Source organism: Nylanderia fulva, unplaced genomic scaffold (assembly GCF_048542155.1).
Source record: "Nylanderia fulva isolate GAGA-0341 unplaced genomic scaffold, ASM4854215v1 Scaffold170, whole genome shotgun sequence".
Lineage (NCBI taxonomy): Eukaryota > Metazoa > Arthropoda > Insecta > Hymenoptera > Formicidae > Nylanderia > Nylanderia fulva.
This window is the reverse complement of record NW_028189946.1, coordinates 203,750-222,605: the sequence shown is the minus strand read 5'-3', so window position 1 is coordinate 222,605 and position 18,856 is coordinate 203,750. Positions and strand designations below refer to the sequence as shown.

At 47.9% G+C, this 18,856-nt stretch overlaps 2 protein-coding genes across 2 annotated transcripts; both read right to left on the bottom strand.

Annotated features, from left to right (window-relative positions):
* Window positions 1–2,302: 2,302 nt before the first annotated feature.
* On the bottom strand, window positions 2,303–3,106 carry LOC146723742 (uncharacterized). Its single transcript, XM_085481280.1, has one exon. The coding sequence runs from the start codon at window positions 3,104–3,106 to the stop codon at window positions 2,303–2,305; it is 804 nt and encodes a 267-aa protein (XP_085337406.1).
* Window positions 3,107–11,328: 8,222 nt separating this feature from the next.
* Window positions 11,329–15,885, bottom strand: LOC146723741 (uncharacterized). The gene has a single exon (XM_085481277.1). The coding sequence runs from the start codon at window positions 15,883–15,885 to the stop codon at window positions 11,329–11,331; it is 4,557 nt and encodes a 1,518-aa protein (XP_085337403.1).
* Window positions 15,886–18,856: the final 2,971 nt, after the last annotated feature.

Genomic DNA, 18,856 nt, shown 5'->3' with positions numbered 1-18,856 from the left:
TCCGTTGTCCGTTGTGGGAGCAGACAGAATCTCTCGAGCCTGTCTTTCCCGTTCGATGTCCTCTTTCCGGAGCATGACCTTGTCTGCAAACGCGGAGAAAGCCCCCCAGGCTTCTTTGCTAGTGCTGATGGCCTGCACCACTGATGTTAACGATAGATCTAGACCTATTATTTTCGTTAAGTCTTCTCTTTCCTCTTTCCACGCCTCACATTTCTGTAACGTGTGTTCGGAGGTATCTATGTAGTTCCCACTGCAGTGTGTACACCTTGGGGAGTCCACCTTGCCGATTAGTTGGACGTAAGAAGCGAAGCATCCATGACCCGTCAACAGCTGTGTGATGTGGAAGGTCAGCCCACCGTGTTTCCTCTCCAGCCAGTGTGCCCAATTGGGAAGGATGGCGTCTCTAGTGCGCTTGCCCGCTATAAGCGGTCTGCTCGCATACATTTTCCACTGCCTTTCAGTTAGTAGTGCTTCCTCCTCTCGAATCTCGCTGCACTCTTGGATAGAGCACTCTCCTCTCTCTTTAGCCTCCATACATCTAGTGTACACTCTCTTGCGCATTGCTACCAGAAGATGTAGGGGTGGAGTCCTCGCCAACAGATATGATGCATCCAGAGAGACCGTGCGGTATGCCGATATGGTCCTGGTGTTGGTGACCTTCATCAATCTGTCTAACTTCTCTTTACTTCTCCTAGAGGAGGTAAGAGCGTCGCTCCAGATAGGTGCCGCGTATAGGATGATCGACAGGATTACATTGGCGTATAACCTACGCTTCTTCTCTCCGGGCCCTCTCAGATTGGGCATTATTCTACACAAGGCCCTCATTGTTTTGCCTACCTTCTCCTCTATATACTCGAAGTGGCTACGGAAGTTCAATCTGCTGTCCAGGATGACCCCCAGGTACTTCATGTGCGGCTTCGGTGTTATCTTCTCTCCTCCAACTGTGACAGATGGTGGTGGATCGACGTGTTGTTTGTGTCTCCGGCCATAGAAGAGTACTACCTCCGTCTTGTGAACAGAGACAGTAAGACCCAGCTTCTTGATTCTATTCAGGACTAAGTTGACTTGCAAATTAGCTCTTGCGACCGCGTTGTTAACGGTTTCTGCCGTAGCAAGTATGAGGGTGTCATCCGCATAGCAAATTGTATGACACCCCATTTCCGAGCCCTTCTGCAGGATGTCGTCATAGCCGATGTTCCACAGTGTAGGCCCGAGTACGGAACCCTGCGGGACACCAGCCAGCATAGGTTTCTTCACCGTCCTTCCGTCTTGGTCCAAGCATTCAATGTATCTATTGTATAGATACGCGTCTATAGTCCTTCTTAGGTATTCTGGGACTTGTTTCTGTCTCAGTCCTTCTCTGATGGCCGAGAACGGTAGCGAGTTGAAGGCATTTGCGATGTCTATACTGACAGCAATTACCACCCCGCCTTCCTCCGTCGTATCACGTATAATGCTTTGAACCCTATGGAGAGCGTCGCATGTGGATCTCCCTTCTCGGAAACCGTATTGGTTGTCCGAGAGTTGCAGCCTAGGATTGTTGTTCATCCATTCGTTGATGCGATTGACTATCACCCTCTCCAGTAGTTTGCCAACTTCATTTAGGAGACAGATTGGCCTTACTTTAGGGATTATGTTATCCTCTGTGGTGTTGCCTTTAGGGATAAGGACCAACTTGGCCGTCTTCCACTCGTTCGGGAACACTCCTTCCTTTAGGCATCTGTTGTAGCACTCCACCAGCTTAGCCAACATCTCTGGAGGAAACTTGCCGAAGATACTTATTTTCAGACCATCAGGGCCGGGGGCGGTGTTGTTGCCTTTTTTATCCCTGATTATCTTCCAGACTTCCAGGTATGTGATGGACCACTCTTCCTCCCACTGCCATTCTTCCCAGTGGAGAGCAGGGTCGAATACTCTCCCCTGCGGAAACAGAGTATCTAGCATAAGGTCCAGGATCTCTCTGTCGACTGTCTCGGTAAGACTGGGTGTAGCGCTCCTTAGACGGCTCATCACCAGCTTGTAAGGCCTTCCCCAGGGGTCATCATCAATCGTCCTGATCAGCTCTCCCCACGCAGTAGATTTGGCTTTGTTTATTTCTCGCCTGAGCGAGCGTCTAGCCGTGTTGTACGCCGATCGAAGTTCCTCGACAGTTTCGCGGGGCCTTTTCCTCTCTTTAGCATGCGTCCATGCTCTGCGTGCCTGTAGTGAAGCTTTCCTTGCCTCGTTGATCTCGGAGTTCCACCAATACATCTGTTCCTTAGGTGGGCGGGGGCCTGTTCTCGTGGTAGCTGCGTCGCAGGCCTTATATACCGTGCGTTTGAGCCATTTCGCGTATTTGGTGGCGGATATGCTTTCTTCCGATGGGGCCGTTTCTGCGTTCCACACCAGAGATGCCTGGAAACAGATCCACATCGAGCTTCTTCCAGTTCCACTTCGGATACTTAGTTTGGGTCTTGTTTCTCCTATTCAGTCCAGCGCCTGTCCGACCAACATACATGGAGATGTATTCATGATCCGACAGCGACTCGATTTCCGACATCACACGCCAATCATGTATACGGGTTACAATATCGCTTGTAACCCAGGACAGATCGATGATAGAGCTCCCCTGGGGTCGCACGCATGTGGGAGCATTGCCTGTGTTGGTCAAACACAGGTTATACTCCGCGGCCCATTCCTCTACGTACTCTCCTCGCTGATCCGTACGTGTTGACCCCCATAATCTAGACTTTGAGTTAAAGTCTCCGCATATTATTGTCCTGCCGGGTAGGTTTATCAGGGCAACTCCGATCTCGTCTAGGAAGGTCTGGAAATCCTGGATTGGGACGTTGGGGGAGATGTAGCACGAGATGACGTTGTACTCTCCCATCGTGGCCACCACAAAGTCTCTTGCCCTGTATACAAGTCTGCAAGCCTGGATGCTTCCGCCTGGACACCATCGAATCGCAGCAAGTTTATTGGTACTGCTGTGCCAATAAGGATTATCCGGGATGGTCCTTGGTTCCGTAACAGCACAGATTGTCGCTCGAAGTTCTAGGGCGTGCTGCTCAAATAGATGCTGGGCTTGCCAGCAGTTCGCCAAGTTGCATTGGATGATCCTATGCATTTTCCGTGATCATTTCTTCGGCCTTCCGACCCGGTTTTCCTCTCTTAACTGTGGTGAAGTCTGCCTTACATTGCGTGGAGCCTACACGATGACGCGAGTCCTTGCCCTGTTCCTTGCATAGCACACACGCCGGTGGATTAACACAAGCCAACGCAGAGTGGCCTTCTTCTCCGCACCTGTAGCAGTTCTTGCTCCTATCGTTAGGTGACGTGCAGTTAGCTTTTAGATGTCCATGACCCCAGCAGCGGAAGCATTGAAGAGGCCTGGCCTTCAGCAACTCAATCTTCGCGATTGTCCATCCTACCTTTATTTTCCCCGTTTGGGAAGCCTTGATGGCCGCACCTAGGGGACATTGGGCCCAGGCCTGTGAATAGACCGTTGGTCATTGGTCTGATCGCGCCCACTTTCACCTCATCCGGTTTACAGCCGCCCTCTACGCTTACGATGTCCGCAATTTCTGCTGGAACTACGGAGTCGTCCAGGCCAATGAGACGGACATCTCCCTTGATGACCGGTCTAGTCACCACTGCTGCTTCGCCCAAGGTATTGCAGACTTGCTTCCTCAGTTCTTCCGCTTTGGTTGCTCTATCCGGGCCTGGGACCTCGATAATAACGCCTCCATTGGCAGTGTGCCTCACCGATGTCTTACTTATGCCTAGCTCAGGCAGCAAGATCTTTTCTCTTGACTCCCGAAGTGCGGTAGCATACGAGAAACCTTCCTTTACACCCTTAATAGCGACCGCCGCGGTGCGGGGAGGGCGACGTCTTTTTTTTCCAGAGGGGGGGTTAACCTTAGCAGGATTGTCCTTTGCAATTGGTTGTTTCCTCGCTTTTTCCTTGGGTTCCCCTTTATTGGGGTGCTTCTCATCTTGTTGTATGGCTGCCTTGCGCTGTTTCTTCCTCTGATTTTTGGAGATCACCGCCGTCCATTCCATCTTTTCTTCATCCCTCTGCGGAGCAGTTGCTGTTGGAGGTAATGGAGGAAACTCTACTGAACTCAGGGGGAGAGTTATTTGGACATTCCCGATCACTCGAGGGATCCCTCGTGATGGACTCGGTGCTCGGGATGTGTTCTGATTTCCCCTTGATGCCTGTCGGAGTTCTCTCCTTCTGGAAGTAAGTTCAACTATTTGCCGAGATAGTTCAGCATCCAGATTGCTATCATGTGCTTGTAGCGACCGCAATCTACTCTTCTCTACTGCTGGAATGGGTTTTGAGATACCTTGGAGCGGTGGTCTCATAATCATTTCTGCAGCTGTTGGATTGGTTTGAGCGCTATCCTCTACTTCACTTTTATGTCGGGATTGAGATCTCGGTGCCTTCTTCTTCTGGGTAGCTTCCATCGGGGAAGTAGCCTTGTCGACACGTTGGATATCGAACGTTAACGCATTAGTTAAGTCTTGGACCTTCCTCTTAAGGTCCTCGATATCTCTCTTCATTTTGGCAGACTCTCGTTTTGTGGTTGTGAGTTCTGCCAGTAATTCTGCATTTCGCCTTCTTAAATAGGCAGGATCACCAGTATCTTCTAGCTTCTCCGCTAGAAGTCTAATCGTCTCCTTGACGATTTCCACCCTTCGACGAATCTGCCCGCTCAATGCACCCTGATAACTACTGCGTACTCTGATGGTGTCTATATTCTCTAGCCACTCAACAGCCGCCACGCTAGCATCATTGACCGTCATAATACCCATCTCCTCCGCCGTGTGAAGCGGGCGGAGGAGTTGATCGATCGTGGGCTCATCGGATCTGCGTTTGCGGGCTACCTTCTTTGTTGGAGGCTTCTTCGAGCTTGTCTCAGTGTCTACTTCCGAGCACGACTGAGTCAGTTGCTCCGAATCAGTCGTTACCATCACTTGACTTGGCTGAGATAACTGAGGCTGAGGCTGAGGTTGTTGTTGTTGCCTATCTTCCGCCTGAGATCTCGTTTTCCTTATGGAAGTCTTTTCATTATCTGTGACAATGCACTTAGATTTACTCTTCCGAGACTTCCTCCGTACTTGCGGTGTAGGGTCTTCTTCCTCTGTGCTCACATCACCAACAAGTCTACGCTTTCCAAGTAAGGCATTGGAAAAATCCATAAGATTAGCAGCAGATGAAGATGCTGTCGCAGATGTTCCTTCTATTGCCACCTCGTTTAATTTAGAGGTATCCTTCTTCAATGTTGATGGGATTTCGGTTTCTGATTGAATATCCCATCCCGTACCTTCCTTTGGCCACTGTACGGAGAATAAACTCGTTTGGCTGTCCTCGTCCAAAGCCAATGATTCCGACATCAAAGTCGCATTAGACGTCTCCTTCGGGACAGGTGAGGGACTGACCCTCCAATCCTCCAAGATTGCCGCAATGCTTTGGCTGTTCTGTGAAATGGTACGTTCAGCCACTTCTCTTCCTATTTGATCGGCTAGGTTATTCAGAACCTTTTCGCCAAAGTTCCTCTCAAAGGTTCGGTGGAATTCTTGATTGGGCGATTCCACCCTTTCATGATCCCCCTCCTGTTCCGTTGCCTGTGATGCATTTGTGCCCTGTACACTTGCAGTCACTTCCGTCATATCCCGAATATTCGCCGGTCTTGTTTCCTCCTCATCACGCCTCTCAGCACTAGTTGCCGATGGCACCCCCTGTTTTTTTGTACCTTGTTCGTTTTTATTTATTTGATCAGTCATTTCTGTTCAATCCCGTTGTTCGCAAGGGCTCCATTGACCGGCGTATCTCCCTCCCGCCGAGGGACAACCCGAAACATGACCGGCATCGCCCCCCGACGGGGCTCTCGGTACTCCAAGAGAGTCAACTTATATCTCGGGGCGGGGGGGATACCGCACCCCCGCCACAGGATTCCGGCCCCTTACTTGCCTAAGCTTTCGGGGGTCTCTCGCCTCCGACCACGAGAGCACCCTTGCGAATGGCGCCACCCAGGGGGCCCCACGGACGGTTGGGGTAAGGACGCCGCTCCCCGTCCACACCTTGCCCGCCGTGGCGACCAGCACGTCCCCCCATCGGAGTGTCCGGTGGAGGAGACATCACCTCTCCCGGTCGGCCGGTTCGGAACGGGAAACGGTCCCGACCGGCCGGGAGTATCTACTCTCGTCGCTGAGCCCCGCCCCGGAATAAGTCCAGGCGGCCTCAGCGGCAGGCCCGCGCAGCACCCTCCGGGCAATGCCCCTCGGGTGATTGCGCATGGCTCCGCACCCGACCCGAGCTCGGAATATGTCCGAGTGGCCCGGGTGCGGGAACCATCCAGAGACGCTGGGACGGAGGCCCAGGCTACTCAGCCTGGGAGTCCCGAACAGCAGTGTTGTTAGACTGGCCCGCTTTTCTCGCGCATGCGCGGCCATGTCGTCTGCTAGGCTAGTATTAACAGGCACGTATCTAGACGACTGTCTGCAGAGGAGTGATATGGGCGCGAAAGTTTTGGCTCAACGTACAACGGAGGATTACAACTTTTATTTTTTATTGTTTATTATCTACGACGCAATATTTATTTTCTTTTAAATTTAAATATTAATATAAAAATTTAATTTTCATATTTATAAAATAATTTTACTTTGTATTTTAATAAATGTACCTTTGTTTTTGAATACTGGTAAGGTTTTTGTCAGTTTCCCTTACCCTTGCAACAAATGTTGGTATTCCATAATTTTCCTGCCAAATAAAATTTTTTAGTTTGTTATATATCTTGTTTAAAGTTATTTTTATATCCCTCCGTCTTGTTTATCTTTTATTTATAAAAATTTACAAAATTATAAAATTATAAACTTAGAACGTTATACGGGTGATTAACGGTACACCTTTTTACATATGGAGTTACTTCACTGATACTACGTTCGCCGCGCATGCGCGAGAAAAGCGGGCCCGTCTAACAACACTGCCGAACAGCGCTCTCCGGATCCTCTTTGTCTCCGGGCCCCGCCTCGGAATATGTCCGAGCGGCCCCTGAGACCAACCGACACAGCCCCCTCCGGGCAAAGCCCCTTGGGACAACCCTCCGGGCAAAGCCCCTCGGGTGACTGTGTCGGTCCCTCCGCCGGCGTGACCCCCTCCGGGCAATGCCCCTCGGGAAACCTTCCGGGCAAAGCCCCTCGGGTGATCACGCGCGGCTCGCACACCTCCCCACCTCGGCGGCCCCCACCGCCAAAAGAACCCACCCCAGACCCCGGGGGAGACTCCCCCAGAAAACCCCAGAAAAATCCCCCCCAGAGCAAAAGGCGAGAACCCCGGGCGGCAGAAGCCGCCTACCCGGTAGGCTTACCGGGCCACAGAGCATGGTGGGAGGGGAAGCGCCGAAGCGCCGTGCAATCCCCTCTCCTAACGGTGCCATGCCACCGGGCGTTTGAATTCCGGGTCGCCATCCCTTACCACATACAAGCCGAAGCTCTAACGGGGAAGTGGGCCCCGTCTCTCCGGGGGGTGGAGTTCTTCCACCGCCCGAAGAGAGCCCCCACAAACGAAGGGCGTGCCCCCCAGGCCGGGGGCAGTGTACCTCGTAAGGTACTGGTCGCTGTTGGCACCCCTTGCAAGACTATCTTCTTGCAAAGGGTGAGCCCCTTCGCCACGGCAAGGCCGCGACCCACGAAGGGGAATTTATCTACTATCTATAGCCACCGCATTTTTAGGATATGTTCTTCCCTAAGGCCAAATATCTTTTTGAGGTGCAACTGTAATTACAAATTTAGTATCTATTATTCCCTATAATGGTAATTTAATAGTTCAATAAATTTTAGGGGGATTTTCTATTAATAATGCTACTTTAAATCGATTTTATTCCCTTTATTTTATTCTTCCATTTATCATTATAATAATAGTATTAATTCATTTAATTTTTCTTCATCTAACAGGCTCATCAAATCCATTAGGGACAAATATAAATTTAAATAAAATTCCTTTCCATATTTACTTTACCTCAAAAGATATTTACGGATTTATATTTTTTATTTTTATATTTTTTTATTAATTTAGAAACACCTTATATTTTTAGTGACCCCGACAATTTCCTTCCAGCTAATCCTATAGTAACTCGAATTTATATTCAACCTGAATGATATTTTTTATTTGCATACGCCATTCCCCGATCCATTCCAAATAAATTAGGAGGAATAATTGCATTGTTATCATCAATTATTATCTTATATTTTTTATCTTTAATTTCCATAAAATTTATTTTATTATTATTTTATCCCTTAAATCAATATTTATTTTGAATTTTTATAAATATTTTTATTTTTTTAACATGAGCAGGAGCTGAAGAAATTGAAATACCTTTTACCCTTATTAGTCAAATTTTATCATTTTGTTACTTTCTTTACTTCATTTTATTATCTTTTATAATAAAAATTTAAGATTTATTAATTTTTTAAAAATAAATTAATTAAAATTTATCTCCCGTCTCTTCTTAAATAAAATTATATATAACTCCCTATTGAATTGAATTGAAAGTTTATTCCGGGTTCCCTCAGGATTTCCGGGGCGTTTTTAAGAGTGCGCTAAACCCTTTACATCCTTCTTTTTCTCTTCTCTCCATACAATTCCATACAATACAATTTTATTTATATACAAATATATTCTTTTCTCTCCCCTCTTTCTTGCCTCCTTCCTTCCTCTTTCCGCTTCTGGACTTCCATCGACAGTTATGCTCTTCTCATCCTTCCTCTTCTTGTCCTCTCCTCTCTCTTGTTCCTCCTCCATCCCCTTCTTCCGGCTATCTCTGCCTCTGTCCCAGTCCTCCGCTCTCTTTGTCTTGTCTCTCTCGTCACCTTTAACATACAAACCAATTAAAATTTCTATTTGCTCGTGTATTGTATTTTTTTTAATCATCCACAATGTCACAAAATTGGAATAATTTATAACTTAGTAGATAGATGTTTGCTATTATCACACTTACAATTTTTAAAAAAAACTTAGAGGTAGTTATTAACATACTGATAAGCAACGGTTACCCCCTGGATCTTATTTTTAATAAAATCAATCATCGAATAGGATACCTCATTGCTAAAAAAAAGCATTACGAAAAGACAAACAAACATAGAAAGAACAGAAAGTACAATAAAAAAATTAAAAACTAGAAAATTATTTGTTATTTCATATATAAATAGGATCTCTGAAATGATTGTCTTCTCAGTAGTGATATAAGGCGGGTTCTAACGCAGGTCCTCTGAGCGGGGTGCGGGGCGAGGGGATATCTTGAGGACGCAAGGGATGACGTCATGCGGGGCGGGGGTTTATGACTGTCCGAAAACCGAGCACTTCAAAATCCATAAAACTTATTTTTTTGGACATTTTATTGTTCTGACATACAAAAGGAAATTGAGATTTTAACGCCAACGTTGCGACAAACTGTCAAAATGTTATTTATAGGCGGTACGAGTGTAACAGCGCTGACGTTCGGCAGCTTTGTATCCTCGCGGAAAATCTCCCATAAACGGGAGAGAAACAACTTCCTTATTTTTTTTTAATTGCGACACTTTGGTGCCAACGTTTGGCTGCTCGAATTTGTAAACAATTAAATAGGTAGAGGCCGATTTCATCACTATGACAGTCCTTTGTAAAGATTTTTTAAACTTATGGAGAGCGGGTCCACGATGTCATAAGGTCTACGATATTTGCAGAGTGAAGAAGTGTCTACCTATGATATTTGCGGAGTGAAGAAGTGTCTACCTATGATATTTGCGGAGTGAAAAAGTGTCTTAAATGGAGAGAGAACCTGAAATTATTATTGTCCCAGATGAGAAAGATGTAATTTGTTCGCGAACGCGCTGCGTGAACAAAGGATCGCGCTGCACAAAGGCTGAGTCACTTTTTTGTAAAACAAAGACTTTAATAATATCACACACGTATTGACAAAATACTATAACAACTTATTACAAAACCTTAATTATCTTTACAGTGAAATCGGAATCAAAAATCAAAGTGCGGAATAGCGGCGGTCGTCAACGAATTTTGCGGTTTATCTGATAAGCGGTTTGCGATATGTTTTCACGACGGAAAAGCGATAAAGCAAGCAAGCGGGGTGAGAGCTCCTCATTTATAATTTCCGGAGCGGAGCCCACCTTCGTGTGACGCGCCAATAATTTTGCGTCTTTTTAAAGTTGCGCGAGGTGACCTGAGCGTATTACGCGTAATTGGCCGCTGTCAAATTTGACAGAACAACGGCTGTTAGAAAGCATGCGCGAGCTGGCAATCACGATGATTATTGGCGAAACGAGGCGCCCGTGAGAAGCCGCGCATGCTCAAGAAAATATAATTATTCGGCGGAACGGTTGCGACACCGTTAATTGTTTATATTTCGAGCGTGTTTTTATACGACAGGATAATTTGTGTCGCGATATGTTTTCCAGAAAAAAACATATAAAAAACGATATGCCTGTTGACTTGCGATCGGAAGCGAATATTCTAGAATATTCCATTTAAAAATATAATATTTTATTACACAAGTAGTTTTCTATTATGCGTTTCAAACATTCCCGCCCGCCTTGTCGCACAGTGACAACATATTGTGGTATTTCGGTCGCGGAATCGCAAGTCGATAGTGATCGATGGTGGGGCATGCGCGCCGGCGCGGCGAGGTTCACGTGATGATCGCGTGTAAAGTGAATCGATCAGCTGAGCCGCGGAAACACGTGGTGATCACGTGTTGCGAATCGATCAGCTGAAACGGCGAAAGTATGTGGCAGATGTGAACGGCGAGTGACCGATGCAGTGAGCGGTGAAAACGAGACAAGTGTTATAGTGAGGTGGTGAGTGAAATGAGTGAAGCGTGACAGTTGATATGGTGCATGACGTGATGATCGTGTAGTGAGTGATGCTATGCGTCAACGTGCGGTGTAGGAACGTCGTTCACGCCCGGAAGAAACACGAGCTTGACGAGTGGGCGCACGAGCTCGGACGTGGCCGTTCGGATCGTCACTACGCGTGTAACTCCATCGTCCCCGGGATGCAAACGCGATATGCGAGCGAGGGGCCATCGGTTCGGGGGGGTGATCTCGGAGCGAACGAGGCAGAGATCGCCGACGTGGGGTGCAGGTGCATCCTTGAGCCACTTGGTGCGTGGGGCGAGTCCGTGCATGTATTCGGATGACCATCGCTGCCAGAAGTGATCCCTCATCCGCTGCAGATGACGCCAACGTGACAAGGTGGACACCGTCTGCTCTGTCAATGACGGTTCTGACAAGGCGAGGAGCGGTGTCCCGATGAGGAAGTGACCGGGGGTCAGCGCCGAAACGTCCTCTGGATCATCTGAGAGTGCCAAAATGCGGGGCCGCTGGCGGGTTGAAGTGCCAGCGGATTCCTTGAGCGGTGGCGGCAAGGATGACACTTTGACCTTCGGCTGTCGCTGCGTTGAAGAGACCTCGCAGCGTCCGATCTGCTCCGATGAAAGTCGTGCCACAGTCGCTGTAGATCTCAGCCCACAGGCCCCTGCGGGAGACGAAGCGGCGCAGAGCGGCGATGAAGGCCTCCGAGGTGTAGTCTGAGACGACTTCTAAGTGAACGGCCTTTGACCAGAAGCAGACGAAGACTGCGATGTACCCCTTGTGCGCACGGTGTCCACGCCCCTTGCTGGTCCGGAGGAGGATTGGTCCCGCGTAGTCCAAGCCGGTGCTGAGGAACGGTCGAGTTGGCGTTACTCGCTCCCGAGGAAGGTTACCCATCGGAGGCTGTGGTGTGGCGGCGCGCCATCGAGTGCAGGTTATGCATCGGTGTAGCTGCTGTTTGACGGTAGTCCTTCCTCGAGGCACCCAGAAGCGCAGGCGGAGCAGGCCGAGAGTCAGTTGCACACCTCCGTGCAGCGTCCGTCGGTGGCAGGAATCGATCACCAGCCGAGTCAACCATGATGCCGCCGGGATGATCATTGGATGTTTCTCGTCGAGTGGTAGCTGAGCATGTTTGAGACGTCCTCCGACGCGCAGCACGCCTTGATCATCGAGGACCGGACTCAACATCGCTAGGTGGCTTCGTGGTGGGCTAGTGCGTCCAGCAGAAGCCGCAGCTACGTCCGTAGGAAAGTGGAGCGCCTGCACCACTCGCAGCCATCGAAATAAGGCGACGTCCAGCTCGTCCGGATGCAATAGACGGCCAGGTATGGCGTCACGTCTCGCCTTATTGAGCCATCGCCGACACCATGCCGTAACCCGCAGCAGCCTGTGCAGCGTTGGAAATCGGAGGAGGAGGTCAGGTTCTGCCGAGACCGGTGCCTTGATTACCAGACCGGTGGCTCGCTGCTCCGGGAGGTCATCCTCTGGGACGTCGATGTTTGAACCCGGCCATGCAGTCTCGTCTCCTGAGAGCCAGGTAGGTCCTGTCCACCACAACTCATGATTGATTAATTCAGCAGGAGTAACACCGCGCGATGCGCAATCTGCAGGATTCTCTCGTCCAGCGACGTGTCTCCATTGAGCGTCTGGAAGCAGGGTCTGGATCTGAGATACTCGGTTGGCGACGAAGGTTTTCCAACGAGTGCTGTGTCCGCGGATCCAATGAAGTGTGACCCTTGAATCTGACCACAGATGCACCGGCGTCGTTGTCAAACCGAGAGTAGCGCGCACGTGGAGCATGAGCGTGGTAAGTAGAGCTGCTGCACAGAGTTCCAAGCGAGGTAACGACACCTGCTTGACAGGCGCGACCTTCGATTTTGCCATCAATAGGTTGATTGACGTTTTTTCTGTTGCAGCGTTGCGGATGTACACCACGGCGGCGTATCCTTGCTCTGAAGCGTCGGCAAACCCATGGAGCTGCAGTTGCGAATGGTCGTCCCCGGTGTTGAGCCAGCGAGTTACACGAATGTTTTCCAATAGAGGAAGCTGATCCAACAACTGCCTCCAGCGGTGTGCGTCCTGATCAGGCAGCGGAGAGTCCCAATCCAGCCGTTGAAGCCACGTCGTCTGGATCAGGATTTTGGCTCTGATGACGACAGGCGCGAGCCAACCCATCGGATCAAAGAGCCGAGCCGTTTCGGCTAGAACTCGTCGCTTTGTGAGATCAGTGACTGGACGTGGACGAATTGAGAAGGAGAACCAATCGCCTTGAGGATGCCATCGGAGGCCCAGGGTAGCGTGACTCTCTTCTTCCCATGAGTGCGGCCCACGTTGCAGCTGATGTTCTGGTGGAATTCCTGTGAGCACCTGAGGATCGTTGGCGGCCCACTTTCTCAAAGGAAATCCGCCCGCCGTGCAAAGACTCCGTAGTTCCTGCTGAAGGTCGATAGCATCTTCCAAGCTATCGGCGCCGGTGACCACGTCGTCGACGTAGCAGTCGTGTCGCAGTGCCTTGACTCCGCGTGGATATCGTGCCTCTTCGTCTGCTGCGAGTTGATGAAGAGTCCTGATGGCGAGGAAGGGTGCACACGCTAGCCCATAGGTCACGGTCCTCAGCTCGTACTCGTGGACGTCGTCAGAGCTGTTGTGGCGCCACAGGATAGTTTGCAGGCGACAGTCCTCCGGATGCACGAGGATTTGTCGGTACATTTTCTCGATGTCCGTGACGAGCACGAACCGATGCCAACGCCAACGAAGTAGGACGTCAGCGAGTGCTGGCAAGAGATTGGCTCCAGTGAGGAGGTGTGCGTTCAGCGACTCTCCGGACCGTGTGCGCTGGGAGCCGTTGAACACGACCCTGAGCTTCGTGGTCGTGCTTGACTCCTTGAGGACCCCGTGATGCGGTAAGTAACACCTGGGGCTGCCAGTTGTTGTAATTGTGCTAACCTTCTCCATATGTTGTAGGTTCCCGTATTCCTCCATGAAGTCTAGATAGAGGTCACCGAAACGACGATCTCGTGCTCCTTTCCGCTCCATGGCATCCAGTAGGCGTTCAGCAGGTCGACGAGTCTCGCTGAGCGATGTCGGCGGCGGTGAAGTAAATGGCAGCCTCACCATGTATCGTCCACTGGACGTGCGTGTGACCGTGCGCACGTAGATGTCCTCGCATCTGGCTTCATCGGCGGTAAGCGGTGTCCCAGCCACTGGCTCGTGTTCCTGCTCCCAGAAGCGTCGAACCATGTCAGCGAGGTCGTGGTCTGCGGTGCACTGGAACGTGCTGCGATGTCCTTCGGTTGCTGCTGCATCGTAGCCCCCGTACAGGATCCATCCTAAGCTCGTCTGTTGGGCGATCGGCATCCGTGATCCGCCCTTGCGAAGACCTTCCTCGAGGATCAATGCGTAAACTTCTGCTCCAAGAAGTAACTCCGCAGGATCGTCGTCCAGAAAGCGCGGGTCGGCCAGTCGAAGTCCTTGGATGTGAGGCCAGCTACGATCTTCGCGTTGAGAGGTGCCTTGCTGCAATGAGATGCGAGGCAGCACAAAAGCAACCACGCGGAGCTCGACATTGGTCACGTCAGATGTGATGTCTAGCGTGACCTTGCCACGCGCTGATCCAGAGCGAGTCCCTCCGATGCCAAAGATGGACAGATCTGTTGAAGCTCGAGGCAGCCGAAGACGCTGAGCCAGTGCCTCAGAGATGATGGACACCTCGGAGCACTGGTCTATCAAGACTCGAACCTCGTGTGGTGATCCGTAGCGATCAGCGATCTTGACGCAAGCGGTTGCGAGGAGGACGGCCTTGTGTGTTTCAGTTTGCCGTGCCGTGGCCAGTGTGGTGGCAAGTGAAGTGGCCTCAGCAGATGGTGTTGATGTGGCTGCCCCGTGCAGCATGGTGTGGTGTCGCGCGTTGCACGTGAGGCAGTTCCTTTTTGACTGACACCGTGCTAGGAAATGATTGCCTAGGCAGTTGAAGCACAGTCGGTTGGCCTCCACGAACGTTTTCCGCTCAACCGCGGTCTTGGCCTTGAAGCCCTTGCACGTCATCAGTGTATGGTTTTCACGGCACAGTACACACTGAGGTGAATCTGTGCCTTGGTGCTTCGTGACGTGCGCTTTGACGAATCGTGATGTCTCTCCAGATCCCTTTGTGACACTCCTCGGTCGTGCGGCGTTGAGTGTCAAGATCCGTCGACTAATGAAGTCGAGAAGTGCCTCGTTCCGTGGTGGTTCGGTGGGGTCTGAAGTGGTTGACTCCCATTCGAGACGAGTGCGTGCGTCGAACAATTCGACGACCATGTGGTTGAACAGATCCATCCCGTGCGAGTTGATAGGACGTCCGATGCTCTCCTGTGCGTTGACTGCGGCGGTGACAGCGTTGTGAATGCGGCTCAGCTCCTCGGCGGTATCTCCCTTCATCTTTGGCACGGCGGTAAACGTGGCAAAGTTGGAGCGGATCAACTCTCTTTTGTTATTGTAGTGCTTGTCCAAGATTGCCCAAGCGCGATCGTAGTTGTCACTCGTGACAGGTAGTGACTTTATCAACTTTTCAGCCGGACCTGTCAGACACGAGCGGAGGTGATGAAGGCGCTCAATGTTCGAGATTGAATTGCTGCTCACGACTGACAGGAAGAGATCGCGAAAGGATGGCCAGTCAGCGTAGGCGCCAGAGAACGGCGGCAACTTGATGCGCGGCAGCGAAGACTTTGATGCGACGTCGACGGATGGAGACACGTTCGGCTTCCGAAAATGTTCGGTATAACTATCTAAAGTACTGCGTTGTGCAACGTACAGATTTTCCGTATCGCCATGTAACTCCGACTTGTAGTAATCGCTCTCGCAAAATTTTTCTTTCAGAGCCGCTCGAATGAGATCATGCTGTGTCTCGAATTTCGTCCACAGCTGATCTAAGATTCTGGTGCGTGTGGATACGGCACTGGCGGTGATGTTGGTGGTGCCCAGCTTCTTCAAATATTCCACGGAACGTGAAATGCGGACCTGGATCTCACGTTGACAGTCGATCAACGTGTTCACATCCATGGTGAACTAAGAGCGCCCACGAACTACACGAAGTCACGTTCACAAACTTGCGGGTGCCGGCGAGAAGTATCCGGCTCGAAGGACCAGAAATATGTTCGCGAACGCGCTGCGTGAACAAAGGATCGCGCTGCACAAAGGCTGAGTCACTTTTTTGTAAAACAAAGACTTTAATAATATCACACACGTATTGACAAAATACTACAACAACTTATTACAAAACCTTAATTATCTTTACAGTGAAATCGGAATCAAAAATCAAAGTGCGGAATAGCGGCGGTCGTCAACGAATTTTGCGGTTTATCTGATAAGCGGTTTGCGATATGTTTTCACGACGGAAAAGCGATAAAGCTGGCAAGCGGGGTGAGAGCTCCTCATTTATAATTTCCGGAGCGGAGCCCACCTTCGTGTGACGCGCCAATAATTTTGCGTCTTTTTAAAGTTGCGCGAGGTGACCTGAGCGTATTACGCGTAATTGGCCGCTGTCAAATTTGACAGAACAACGGCTGTTAGAAAGCATGCGCGAGCTGGCAATCACGATGATTATTGGCGAAACGAGGCGCCCGTGAGAAGCCGCGCATGCTCAAGAAAATATAATTATTCGGCGGAACGGTTGCGACACCGTTAATTGTTTATATTTCGAGCGTGTTTTTATACGACAGGATAATTTGTGTCGCGATATGTTTTCCAGAAAAAAACATATAAAAAACGATATGCCTGTTGACTTGCGATCGGAAGCGAATATTCTAGAATATTCCATTTAAAAATATAATATTTTATTACACAAGTAGTTTTCTATTATGCGTTTCAAACATAATTATAATAGATGACAAAGATATGGAAGTAGACAATGAAGAAGCGATTGAAGAAGTGATGGAAAGTAAAATGGACGAATCATTATCATCAGCATCATCAATTTTGGCAGATTCGAACTTTAACAGTTTAAGTAGTTGCCACAGTCGTTATAAGAAGAAAAAGATACGGATTTTGAGAAAGCAAAAAATTCGTGCAATTGACGATCTCTATGTAAAGTGTAGTGTTTCTTTTTATTTTCAAAACAATGTTGGTGAAAAATTTTGCACGGATTGTTTTCTCCGAGTAAACGATCTGTTTTCACGTGCTCGTGCTGTGCGTGATCACATGACAGGACCTTGCGGTTTACTGACAGGGGATAAATGCTACAATTGTGGAGTGTATCTGTACCAAACTGTATTGTGGAGTCTGTGACCTATTTGTGAACAATAAAATATTAAACTTTCAAAGACTGGAACGTTTAAAGTGAGGATGGCGACTCGGGAAAAATCGAAAAACATTTATGTGACTTCGACCATTTAATATTTAAGAAATCGCGAACTCGGTGTTAAAAAATCACATACAAGAGATGTTGCCAATTTCCTGGAAATTCACGAAGACAGAAGAATGACTGATGATTTATCTAAATGCACCAGATCGTCTAAACGACACAAACGAGTCGCATGTTTTCAGCGTCACTATAAAAATTGTCTCGATTATTTTAATGTAGATAACTTTTATTTTGGTAGAAGGGATATGCCTTCACCATCGACATCATGTAAATCGCAATCATCGGAATATGATACAGATTCAGACCAAGAAATTGAAGAATCAGATACGAAGAAACCGAGATTGTAAGTATTAATTAAAAGAAAAAAATTCATAAAACTTAATATTGTTTTTCTATGTTATGCAGGAGTCCCGTCCGGCTGTCATAATACTCGTTACCACCGTTGGCGCCTCAACACCGCTCACAAGTGCCGTCACCACCGCTCCACCGCACCGTCACCCCTCACTGATTTTTTTTATATATTATCTATTTATATTTGTATGGTTGTATCGATTTTATCTTTTTATGTATTCTTATTCATTTATTATATATGTGTAGCCATATATTTTTTTATATTTTTTATACTTTACATTTTTATACCTTTATTATATTCTTATATTCATTAAATTTTCAAATTTAAACATACACACACACACACACTTTTTGTAAATACATGCACACACATTTTATAAATAAAAAACATTTTTAACATTAAAAAATTGTCATTTAAAAAAAAACCTCTCTCCCTTCCCAATAAGAAAATATTATAATAAAAAAAATAGTTAAAAAATATTAGTAAAAAAATTTTATAAAATATATTTAAAAAATTATCTTGCCGCATCATCTCTCTCTCTCCTTTGCATGCGCCTCAAGCTATCTCTTTCTCTCATGTACCTAGCTGCACCATCTTCTTCCTTGGCATGCATCTCGAGCTATCTCTTTCTTACGTGTCTACACCATGACATCTCTCCTTCTAAACGTTAGCTCTCGCAGTCCCTAGCTTCACGATTCCCTTGCTCGCGTGACGTCATCCCCCGCCAGGGCTACACAACTATTAGGATATGTATAAGAGTTGGGACCGTTTAAGGGTAAGAGAAAAATGGAGAATGGAAATGCGTGTGAAGAAATTACACCATAATATAGACTTACAAAACTTTATTTTTCTTGATACAAAGTTTTGCTCGTATATTGTAAATACAATTAGTGATAGATAAAAAGGCTAACTTATCGAGCAATTATTAGAATTGTTCTGTCAAATAAAATTTATTTCATGTATAAACTAAACATAAAACATTATGTGAAAGCTACAAACATTCTATACTCAAACTTAAGCAAAAATTACAATTATTATAAAATAAATGTTTCAACCGCACGCGATCTTCTTCAGTATTATATTATAGTAATTATTAAAAAATGCAAAATCATACAAAAATTCTACATAATATCGAAAATTAATGTTCTTCAATAAGAGTCGAGAATTTATGAGCAGTTAAAACGTGTTTCAATCCGTCATATCCAACAAATGTTCGCCTTGATATGATCTTTGATTTTAATCAAATCTCGAAAAGTTTCATCGTTAATATGCGAGAAATTAATACGTAATTACTTAATCAAAGAATGTGCGTGTTTACC